The 12,534-nt window shown below is 39.2% G+C and overlaps 1 protein-coding gene across 2 annotated transcripts in view; it reads left to right on the top strand.

Moving 5' to 3' along the window:
- The window catches only part of LOC307125669 (E3 ubiquitin-protein ligase rnf213-alpha), a 98,084-nt gene that overhangs the window by 41,920 nt on the left and 43,630 nt on the right, over positions 1 to 12,534 (top strand). For both annotated transcript variants that reach the window (XM_079815718.1, XM_079815717.1), the window contains 12 exons: positions 72 to 250; positions 333 to 479; positions 577 to 4,179; positions 5,721 to 5,845; positions 5,943 to 6,038; positions 6,117 to 6,238; positions 6,333 to 6,464; positions 6,556 to 6,638; positions 6,737 to 6,890; positions 6,981 to 7,116; positions 7,237 to 7,428; positions 11,996 to 12,117. In XM_079815718.1, the coding sequence (XP_079671844.1) occupies positions 72 to 250; positions 333 to 479; positions 577 to 4,179; positions 5,721 to 5,845; positions 5,943 to 6,038; positions 6,117 to 6,238; positions 6,333 to 6,464; positions 6,556 to 6,638; positions 6,737 to 6,890; positions 6,981 to 7,116; positions 7,237 to 7,428; positions 11,996 to 12,117 (5,091 nt within the window). The remainder of the gene's footprint in view (positions 1 to 71; positions 251 to 332; positions 480 to 576; positions 4,180 to 5,720; positions 5,846 to 5,942; positions 6,039 to 6,116; positions 6,239 to 6,332; positions 6,465 to 6,555; positions 6,639 to 6,736; positions 6,891 to 6,980; positions 7,117 to 7,236; positions 7,429 to 11,995; positions 12,118 to 12,534) is intronic.

Genomic DNA, 12,534 nt, shown 5'->3' with positions numbered 1-12,534 from the left:
TATATTTAAAAATATAAATATTTTTGCAAAACGTGTAAGATGCAGAATTATATCTATGTGGTTCATTTTAGGAAAATCACTTTACATTCAAAGAATGTATGAGAAATTGAAGATCACAAAGAAGTCTTCGCAGCTGAAGTGCATCAGGTTAATTGACTCAAGAATTGATGAAAACGTCATCCTTCAGTCCTTGCTCAACAGCCCCAAGAAAAAGGAGCTTTCAGTCTATCATTTTGATGTCACCACCATGGTAGCTACCTGATTTTACTTTATGTATTTATTTATTTAATTTGATGAACAAATGGAAAGAAATGTTGCTACTGTTTTTGCAGGTAAAAAAAGGACTTCATGAATTTCTGTTCAGACTATTGATCCTTGGATACCTCATGGACTCAGAAGGAAACATGTGGAAAAGCAGTAATAAGCACTTGTATGTCATTGAGATCCTGAGACATGATGCCAGCACATCCCGAAATGCTGTAAGTAAATGGATATAAATTATTTAATTAAATCACATAGGAATTTTTGTCATTAATCAGACAAATGCCTCATGCATTTTTCCCTTTTTCTTGGTAGGGTGCCAAAGTTCCGTCTGCTTTCTTGGATGTGTTTCCAAGTGTCTACTGTCGTCCACCCAAAGAGGTACTTGAGTTGGAAATGAGAATCCAGGAAGATCGATCAATGATGGAGGATGATGATCCCCTTATGGATGACCAAGAGTTCCGAAGTGAGGCCTACCAGCGGCCTTATCAGTACCTGCAACGTTTCTACAATGGTGACAATTTGGATGCCTTCATCTATAAAGGAATTGAGGGCACTCATGTTGAATGCCTGCAGATGTTGTTTGTGTACTGCGGCATCATAGACCCCTCTTGGGCAGAGTTGCGGAATTTTGCCTGGTTCCTGAACTTACAACTTCGAGATTGTGAGAGAACGGTTTTCTGTGATGTGTCTTTCATAGGGGATACTCTGATGGGATTCAAAAACTTTGTTGTTGATTTCATGATCCTCATGGCAAAGGATTTTGCTACTCCTTCACTAAGTATCTCTGACCAGAGTCCCGGGAGACTGTATAATGATCTTTCTTCTGCCAATGAAGAGGATCTGGCTCCCTTTAGGATAAGAAAACGATGGGAGTCAGAACCACATCCATACATTTTCTTCAATGATGACCATGAGTCCATGACATTCATTGGCTTTCATCTTCAGCCAAATGAACATAATGGCATCGATGCTATTGATCCATCAACAAAAAGAGTGATCAAGCAGAACATCATGACCAAAGAGCTCTATGAGGGCCTTAAACTACAGAGGGTTCCTTTCAATATTGATTTTGACCAGCTCCCAAGATGGGAGAAAATTGAGAGACTTTCCAGGGTGTTGGGAATACAGTGGCCTCTTGATCCAGATGAAACATATGAGCTCACCACAGACAACATATTGAAAATGTTGGCAATTCACATGCGTTTCCGCTGTGGGATTCCTGTTATAATCATGGGTGAGACAGGATGTGGGAAGACCAGGCTAATCAAATTCCTTTGTGAGATGCACAGAAGTGGAGTTGCCACTGAAAACATGAAACTAGTCAAGGTTCATGGAGGGACAAGTTCAGACATGATTTACACCAAAGTAAGAGAAGCAGAGGCCATGGCGTTAAAAAACAAGCTGGATTATGGGTTTGACTCTGTGTTGTTTTTTGATGAAGCAAACACAACAGAGGCCATTAGCAGCATTAAGGAAATCCTCTGCGACAACACTGCTGATGGACAGCATTTGACAAGTAACACTGGCTTGCAAATCATTGCTGCTTGCAACCCATACAGGAAACACACAGATGTAATGATCAAGAGATTGGAGTCAGCTGGTTTGGGATACAGAGTACGTGCTGAGGAAACAGACGAAAAACTTGGATCCATTCCACTTCGCCAGCTAGTGTACAGAGTGCAGGCTTTACCACCTAGCATGATTCCACTAGTTTGGGACTTTGGACAGCTCAATGACCATACTGAGAAAATGTACATCAAGCAAATAGTCGAAAGGGTAGTTGAAACCCATTCCATTAGTTCAGATTACATCGTAACCATCACTGATGTTCTTTCAGCCTCACAGATGTATATGCGAACAAGACAGGATGAATGTAGTTTTGTCAGTCTGAGGGATGTGGAGCGCTGCATGCAAGTTTTTAGCTGGTTCTACAAAAACCACCCAATGATACTATCAGAGCTTGACCAGTTTGAGAGTATCCAGCGGGTAGAGAGAAATGATCCTCAACAGAGGAATACTGATGAAAAAGACCCAATTCTTTGGTCGTTACTTATGGCTGTTGGTGTGTGTTACCATGCCTGCTTGGAGGATAAAGAGAAATACAGAGGGAAAATTTGCAGTCACCTTCCAGAGACCTATAGCCCAATGAAAGTGATGCAGGAGATTTCAGTTATTCAGGATCTTTTTCTGAGTGGAGTTCCATTGGGTGCAACCATTGCTCGGAACAATGCATTGAAGGAAAACGTCTTCATGATGGTGATTTGCATTGAACTACGAATTCCTCTCTTTTTGGTTGGAAAACCTGGAAGCTCCAAGTCCTTGTCTAAAACTCTGGTTGCGGATGGCATGCAAGGTCAAGCAGCCCATTCGGATTTGTTTAGAAAACTGAAGCAGATCCACCTTGTTTCTTTTCAATGCAGTCCTCATTCTACACCAGAGGGGATCATCAATACATTCAAGCAATGCGCTCGTTTTCAGGAAGGCAAGAATCTAACAGAGTATGTCTCAGTGGTAGTGCTAGATGAGATAGGCTTGGCTGAAGATTCCCAGAAAATGCCATTGAAAACTTTACATCCTTTGCTGGAAGAGGGATGCATAGATGATCAGCCAGTACCCCACAAGAAGGTGGGATTCATCGGTATCTCGAACTGGGCTTTGGACCCAGCCAAGATGAACAGAGGGATATTTGTTTCCCGTGGCGATCCTGATGAAAAGGAGTTGATTGAGAGTGCAAAAGGAATATGTTCCTCGGATGCCATGATCCTTGAAAGGGTGAGAGATTTCTTTAAGCCATTTGCCCGTGCTTACCTGAACATCTGTAGGAAACAGGGAAGAGGTTTCTTTGGTCTGCGAGACTATTACAGCTTGATAAAGATGATGTTTGCTGTTGTCAAAGCTTCTAATCAGAAGCCTAGTGCAGAACATATTGTGAAGGCTGTGCTAAGGAACTTCAGTGGCAAGGATAATGTGGATGCTGTCACAGTTTTCACCAGCAGACTAAATATCCCAACGAAGCTTGAGAATATCAGTGCCATTGAGCTTGTAAGAGAGAACATCACATCCATTGGCCAAGATGAGGAATGCAGATACCTGCTTGTTCTGACCAAAAACTATGCAGCCCTTCGAATTCTACAGCAGACGTTTTTCTCAGACCAATGCCAACCAGAGATTATCTTTGGTTCAAGCTTTCCAAAAGACCAGGAGTATACTCAGATATGCCGCAACATTAACCGTGTTAAGATTTGTATGGAAACTGGTCAAACCATCGTGCTTCTGAACTTGCAGAACTTGTACGAAAGCTTGTATGATGCTTTAAACCAGTATTACGTTAGCCTTGGAGGTCAGAAATATGTGGATTTGGGGCTTGGAACCCATCGTGTCAAATGCAGAGTGCACAAGGATTTCAGGCTCATTGTCATTGAGGAGAAGGACGTGGTGTACAAGCAGTTTCCCATCCCACTGATCAACAGATTGGAGAAACATTATCTTGACATCAATACTGTACTAAAGACTGAGCAAAAAGACCTTGTCGAGAAGCTTGAACAGTGGGTTCAATGCTTCATTTCTGCTAGAAGCAAGCACCCAATTGCTCCCCAAGTACGTAGATATCTTCCAGCTGATGCTTTCGTTGGCTACCACTCGGACACATGTGCGTCTGTTGTACTGCAAGTGACAGAGCAGCTCAAAGGGAAAATGGAGCTCTCAGATCCTAGAATCTTAGATGAGGCCAAACTGATCCTTTTGAACTGTGCGACACCAGATGCCTTGGTTCGGCTAGAATGCACGTCCCTCTCCAGTGGAGAAAGTGATGAATTGTCGAGGGTATACTTTGAAGAGCAGAAGCATAGCTCCCTTGCTGACTTCATCCTTTCTCACACACAGCAAGCAGGGCCTGGCAATGCCTTTTTCACAGAGGTAAAACAATACTTTGACTATTACTCTAGAATAGTGGTTCTAAATTAGGGGCCAACGAGATGGTTTAACACTAGAACAACCAAGGGTCGTTGTATGCCTAAAACCGCCAGTGGGTAAAATTTACCCATGCATATGATACGGTTTTGATACGGCTAAAAAACGTATTATGTCACTGTCTTCACAGAGTAATGTCAAGAGTCATGAAATTATTATTTTTAGTCCTCAACTATGTTTTTGTCCTGTTGTTTTATCCTATTTTAAGCAGGCTACACTAATCTCTTTTTGGTGATTATAGGCTAAACAAGCCTGCAATGACAATGAGAATTAGAAGGAAATAAATACATATTTGGGTGGTGTAATATTATAATAAAATGTCATTAATCACATATTAAGATAACCCATGTTATTTAAATTACTAAAATACCATAATAGACAATAAGGAGCAATAATAATTCACTCCACTGCATAGGATGTATGACAGGATGTGTGCAATGACAAATTCAAGTGCACAGTTTCACCTATTAATTGTTATTAATTTGTTTGGTTATATCATTTATAATTTGAATACGATAAAAACACCAATAAACTTGGGGTAATCATTCAAATTGTTTTATTCATTACATCATAGATTTAAAAATAAAATAATGTTCAGCAAACGGGCTGACTTGAATAAATAGCAACACAGTCGCAAACAATACACAATAAAAATTGCAAACCAAAATCTATAATTAATCCAAAGTTTGAACATTTAACAGGCTAAAACATCTTCATTTTAGTGTGCATTGTTTACAGTAAGCCTACACGTTGCTCTAAAACACATTGTGAAAATAAAGGAATTATATAGGGATAAATTTGACCTGGCGGTTTTTGGTATAAATTCCCTGTTTTTTTTAAATAAATTTTTAACAACAGGGGATTGTAAATTACACAATTTTAGTAAAAGTCAATGACTGTGAGACTTGGATATTTTATTATCTGCTTTATATGATCTGTTTTGTACATTTGACAAACAACCATGGGTAAATTTTACCCCGTAAAATTTGCGGTTCTAGAGTTAAAACAACCTTCAAAATAAGCCAAGTCAGCTAAATATCAAAAGGATATTTCTTATTTTAATTAATTCCCATCTTTTTTTAATTATTCCCAATTCATCATTTTTAAGGTCTTGGAAAACCTGGATACATAAAAGCGCGATTTTTAGACCTGAAAAAAGTAATGGAAATGTATACAATTTTAAAAAGTCATGAAAATGTTTATAATGATTATAATTTTTATTCGTGCCATGTCAAGATGTAAGATATTTTGTTGGGTAGAATCCACTGAGAAATTGCTATTTGTGAGTAAAAATAAATAAATAAACAGGCAGCTTTGTAATTATAGCAGAAGTACCCAAAATATTATTTGTCTACATGGGGGATAGATGGGGCTTTGGAGACAAAAAGGTTGAGAACCACTGCTCTATAAAAATCCATAAAATTTATATCTTTATGAAAAAAACAACATTGTGCTCTAAACTTGCAACTTTTTTCCTAATCCTTTAGGTGACTACCTTCTCAAGGCTTCTGACCGCAGCTGAAACTGAACAGCTACAGAACGTGGTCCAAAGGGTAGAGCTCCTCTCTCTACAGCAGTTTGACACCGAACACTCGTTCCTCAAGAAAATCAAGTATTGTGTTCACAACATCACTGCATTATATCACATCACAACAAAAAAGCACACTTATTCTTAATTAAAGGAATTAAACCCCTTTTTCTGTATTCAGAAATTATCTGGAAAACACCACTGGGGACAAGATACTTATCATCCAAACAGATTTTGATGAAGGCTCCCCAAGTTTAAATGTCATTGCATCTGCGAAGTGAGTTGAATGTGGCACATTTTGTTTGTTCAGTAAATGCAATGAAAGTATGATATGAACTTTAAAATATATTCCTAGGTATTCTTCTATCAATGAGATCAACAAATTCAGGAAAGAGGGCTATGGAAAGATTTTTATGTACTTCATCACTAAACTACCAAGAATGGACGGTGGAACTTCTTACATTGGATTTCATGGTGGTAAGACAAGTTTGATTGCATCACTGACAATCACATCACTGTTTGCATCACTGTTTGTTTTATAGAAAATCTCATTAAAATGTATTTTAACAAGGCCCATGGAAGTCAGTCCACATCGATGACCTCAGAAAATCGAAAGATATTGTCTCTGATATAAAAGCCTTGCAGTGTCTGACCATCAGCCAGTTGTTTGAAGAGAAAGCAGAGAAAATGGCTGAGCCTGAAGGTGAAATCATTTTATTTTCAAAATATTGAGAGTTGTCTTTAAAGGATGATCAGCATTCTCAAAAAATCCAAATAATTTTTACTGCTTGCAGCTATGGAAGTTGAGGAAATCTACGCAGAAGAAGGAGAAGAAGAGAAGATGGAAGTAGAAGACCATAACCTCAACAACAGCAATGTATTTTCAGTACAGGATACTTGTGATACTATTGTCACCCTGTTGAGTTAATTTAGCTTCTAGGTTGACACAGTAGGTCATTTTCTTGTGCTCTTTAGGGCTGGGAGAATGTTGTGGACACCACAGCGCTGGTGCGTAGCTGTGTTCAGAGTGCAGTTGGCATGCTAAGAGATCAGACAGAGGCAGGACCCCGCAGCACCAAAAGAGTACAAATTCTACTCACGCTCCTGGCTGACAATGAGACTCTACAAGGTGAGACTTTTCGCCATTACTGTTATTATTTAAAGCTTTCATTAATTGTCCTGTAAGTGGTTACTCATAGTTAGATATTTATGTTACCAGCTGAATTTCTGAAAACGTTAAAGAAGCGAATTCATTCTCTATTGACGGCTCACGATGAAAACACAATCTCTGCCAAGAGCTGGGTCTCCAAGGAAGCACTAAATATCGATGCCTTGCAAGAGGGTGGAACTTTTAGGTAAGTGTGAGAGAGAGTGTAAATTGCGCAATATTTTGGATTGTATTTCATATGTTTGTGAAACTATACCTAATACCTAAAACAATTTTACTTTCAATATATGTTAATGTGTGTTTTTAGGCATGCCCTGTGGAGGCGAATTCAAGCAGTAGTAACTCCCTTCTTGGCGCAGCTTGTTTCAGTTATTGATCGTGACTGCAATTTAGACCTCTTGCTGGATACAAACTCTGAAGAATCCTTGAAGAAACTGTGGTTGGATATTTTTGGAGATGTCACGTTGCTGAATGTTCCTCACACAAGTGTGAAAAACAAGTATGTGATTATTTGATTTCAAGAGGCATTTTGTTAGCCTTTAGACTAGGGCCGGGACTCGATTAAAAAAATTAATCTAATTAATTAGAGGCTTTGTAATTAATTAATCGAAATGAATCTTAAGTCGAAATATTTGACCTGAGAACAGTGAGAAGTAATTTTTTTCACATGGATTTTTAGTATACCATTGAATAATGACTGAATACATAAGCTTAGCTTAATCAACATATTCAAATCAATATTGTTTATTTATTTCAGTCCAGCAGACCAGTGCAATGTTTGCCATTAAGTGTAGCAATAGCATATTTAGGTGCTTGTAACTTTACTCGGAGTCGGGCTAACGTCCACGCTAACTCCTGTGTTTTGCATTGAGGTGATATTTGAGGCTCGATGTGCTGCAGTGATACGCAAATTCCTTGTTGCATAGCTTGCACACAACCATGCTCTTGTCGACGCTTCCATCCTTTCGTTTTTTAAAACAAAATTTCCCATCCACGGGGCCAAGCCAAGCGGTCTCGTCAGCTTCTTCGTTCATGTTCACTGTGGTTTGTTGTTGTCAGAAGTCAAGAACGCTAGTTGGTGCTCCAGTATAATCGGTCCGTCGAAACTCATTCATTGAAAAACGTTCCGCGGTGCAAAAATAAGTGTGGTTAAAATTATTTATTTTTTGCGTAATTAATCTTAATTAACGCGTTAAAGTCCCGTAATTAATTAATCTTAATTAACGCGTTAAAGTCCCGGCCCTACTTTAGACCTAAAATAACCTATGCCAGTACACTAATGCTCTCAGCTACACAAGCTTTATTTTGTTTTGTTCCACAATGTTTCCAAAAGCAATTAATTATGTAAGGCAAATATGCGTTGCATTTTCATCATGTACCCTTACGAAAAAGAAGTTAATTTATGTGTTCCATTAGTAAACTAAAAATAAGAAAGTATACATAGTCTATTTTTTATATACTTCTCAGAAATATACTTAAAGGGTAACTAAACCCTAAACCATCTTTTTTTAGTTAATGATCTGTAATACTGGGGCTTTATTAATGCTGTTCATTGATTTGAGTAAATTTTTTGCCATTTGGTTATAAAGTGTTTTAATTCTATAAAATAAAACTTATTGGTCCTGCGCTGCTTATTGATTCAGTTCATTTGAATGAAAATACATCGTATGTATATCAGATATCTGATCTATTTTTAGTGGCATTCAGTATAAGGATTTGACTGTTCATAGATTAGGTCAGTTCTCTTGCGCTGCTGCTTCACTAGCATCGTCGGCATCGGGAGTTAACGCAGTTTGAGCCAGCGGCTCGCATTGATAAGGCTCTGGGTCTGTGACTGTGTCAGAGGGGGAGAATGACCGCTCTGTTGCAAAGCTACTGGCGTCATTCTCCATCTTTGTGACTCGCGAGTCAGACAGCTGTCAATCAATCCGTCCCTGCGGGTCTCAGGTGCACGCCCTCCGCTCAGTCCCACCCTTGGTTCGTCCCCTCTGTCTCCGCTGGGCTCTGCCCACTTTTCCAGCATTTTTAAAAAATTGCCACTGGGTGGAGTTAAGCTCTGAGCTGGGGTTTAGTTACCCTTTAAAATTGCACTTAAGTATACTTGACTTATACTGACAGAAAAGTCTAAGTATATTTGGCCTATACTTGTACTCAATCTTTTGATCAAGATATACTTAAAAGTATAATTAAGTATTCAAAGTACACCGATCAGGTTAAACATTATATTATGATATACACAACTAATATTGTGTTGGTCCCCCTTTTGCTGCCAAAACAGCCCGGCCTGTCGAGGCATGGACTCCACTAGACCCCTGAAGGTGTGCTGTGGCATCTGGCACCAAGATGTTAGCAGCAGATCCTTTAAGTCCTGTAAGCTGCTAGGTGGGGCCTCCATGGATCGGACTTGTTTGTTCAGCACGTCCCACAGATGTTCGTTGGATTAAGATCTGGGGAATTTGGAGGCCAAGTCAACACCTCAAACTCGTTGTGCTCCTTAAACTATTCCTGAACCATTTTGCTTTGTGGCAGGGCGCATTATCTGCTGAAAGAGCCTCAGGCACCAGGGAATACCGTTTCCATGAAAGGGTGTACATGGTCTGCAACAATGCTTCGGTAGGTGGTGCGTGTCAAAGTAACATCCACATGGATGGCAGGACCCAAGGTTTCCCAGCAGAACATTGCCCAAAGCATCACACTGCCTCCGCCGGCTTACCGTCTTTCCATAGTGCATCCAGGTGCCATGTGTTCCCCAGGTAAGCCACGCACCCGGCCATCCACGTGATGTAAAAGAAAACGTGATTCATCAGACCAGGCCACCTTCCTCCATTGCTTCATGGTCCAGTTCTGATGCTCACATGCCCACTGTTGGCGCTTTCGGCTGTGGACAGGGATCAGCATGGACACTCTGGCTGGTCTGTGGCTATGCAGCCCCATACGCAACAAACTGTGATGCACTATGTATTCTGACACCTTTCTATCAGAACCAGCATTAAAGGTCCCATCATGGCATGAAAATGTCACTTTATGAGGTTTTTTAACATTAATATGAGTTCCCCTAGCCTGTCTATGGTCCCCCAGTGGCTAGAAATGGCAATAGGTGTAAACCGAGTGTCCCTCTCCGCCTTTGAGGAAATGAAAGCTCTGATGGGCCAGTCTGGAATCTTCCCTGTATGTCGTCATACAGGGAAAGGTTACCTCCCCTTTCTTTGCTTTGCCCGCCCGGAGAATTTGGAGAAATGGATTGAGTTTATTTTTTACCTTTGCAAAGTCAGCACAGGCTTTACAAACAATTTTTTACATAGTTATACATCGTCTTATGAAAATATTGATTAGAATATTGATATAAAACAGATATGTTCCTAATTCTGCGTATCTGAATTTGTGTAGGCTAGTCCAGGGGTTTTCAAACCTGTCCTGGAGGACCCCCAGCACTGCACATTTTGTATGTCTCCCTCATCTAACACACCTGATTCAACTCATGAGCTCATTATTAGAGACTGCAAGACCTGAAGTGAGTGTGTCAAATATGGGAAACATACAAAATGTGCAGGGCAGGGGGTCCTCCAGGACAGGTTTGAAAACCACTGGGCTAGTCCACTGGTAGTGTACATAGGAAGCTATCCATGTTTTCACTGTTATGCGGTAGGGGGGAGGGGGCGCTATTACGCATCTTCTAGTACAGAATCTCTGGGTCAAAATACAGGAGAAGAAGAAGCTGAAACAAGCAATACAAGATTACTAACGCAAATGTAAACTGATGCGATCATCATATTTATGACAACTGCCTAATGTTACTGAATGAAATGTCGAGCCCATGAAGAGGAAACGACTGTGACGCTTTGGTATAGTTGGTGGACTCAATCTACTTTTGATCGTCGTTCTGAATCTGATCAAGGCGTAGTCTTTTACAAAAATGTGTTTTTCTCAACTTTTTGTTTAAAATGTTGTCTTTCTTTATGAAACTCACCCCCATTCAATTGTTGATAAAAAAGGATGCATGAAGCTGTAATAAACTGTTTTTAAAATTAGTTAAAGTAAGTTAAAGGTATAGTTCAAGTATAGAAAATTAATATCTACATTTGAACATGGTAGTATACTGAAAGTGCAAAAATAATATATAAATAGTAAATGTTCGAATAATGTTATGTTCACTTAAAGAAAACTTACAAGTATACTTGCAGTATAAACTACTAAACTATTAGTTTACTGAGAGTACACTTCAAAGTGTACTTTCATAAACTAATTTTTTTATTTTTTATTTATAAAATAGTAAACTACTTATAAGTTCACTTGTAGTACAGATACAGTTCAAATGAGAAACCTAGTTGTGCACTTTAAGTGTACTATAAGTGTAACAGTAGTAAACTTTAACTTAAATACTTTTATATACTAAAAGTGGGCCAATTTAGTCCCAAGCAGTATTGAAACAGTACACTTACAAGTTTACTACTAGTACACATTGATATTAGTATACTTACTACATAAAGTATACTTTAAAATATACTTGAACATTACTTAAGTATACTCCATAAAATTAACTTGAAGTATACTTCATTTTCAAAGGGTATGGCAGTCTGTTTTGTTTTTTTCAACTATTGGCATTTCAGAAAGTTAAAGTTAATGGGCCCTATCACTCATCCGGCGTAAAGTGTTTTTTGCCAGTTACAGCCCGACGCAGAGACTAGGGACAACCCTTTTGGACCATGCGCCGGGTGCACCAACTGTTTTTCCTGTCATTAAACTAGCAAAAGTGGATTCAGACACACCCTAAGTGCACCTGTGCCGTGCGCTTCAGACCATGTACTCAAATCGGTAAAATAGGGCCCGATATGTTTATTGCTGAATGTTAACATATTATTTGTACTGAATGGCATCTTTTAGTAACACAGGGTAAATTGCTGTCTCAAATGGAAAGCAAGAACACGTTAAATGTGTAAAACAGGATCACATTTTGACAATGCATTGCTTAAGCCTTGGCGCCTACATTAGCACACGTGCATTGTTCAGTATATTTCTGACATTATAGCAATGTCATTATTCTAACTGAAAACACTCTATCTTAACAGCTCGACGATCTTGGTTCAGCACTACATTGCAGTTGACAGGAACATGTGTTGCACCATTCCTTTCAGCTGGAGAATTAAAGATTGTCTAGAGGACCTCTGGGTACATGCTTTGCAGCGAGAAGGTATTTTTGCTTAATTTCTTTCCTTTTAATGCCATGTTATGTCATGCATAAATTGTAGTGGTTAGTTTTCTTGAGTGGTTAGTTTTTCCATTCCTTTAAAGGGTTAGTTCACCCAAAAATGAAAATTCTGTCATTAATTACTTACCCTCATGTCGTTCGACACCGTAAGACCTCCGTTCATCTTCAGAACACAAATGAAGATATTCTAGTTGAAATCTGATGGCTCTGAAAGGCCTCCATTGGCACAATGCACGGTACACTCTCAAGACCCTTTAAAGGTACTAAAGACGTTGTTACAAAGTCAATCTCACTACAGTGGTTCTACAATAACTTTATGGAGTGACGAGAATAGTTTTTGTGCGCAAAAAAACCCTAAATAACGACTTGTATAGTGATGACGATTTCAAAACACGGCAT

This window comes from Gobio gobio (assembly GCF_949357685.1).
Source record: "Gobio gobio genome assembly, chromosome: 1".
Lineage (NCBI taxonomy): Eukaryota > Metazoa > Chordata > Actinopteri > Cypriniformes > Gobionidae > Gobio > Gobio gobio.
Note: the sequence above shows the minus strand (reverse complement) of the source record. Positions and strands in the feature narration are given on the sequence as shown.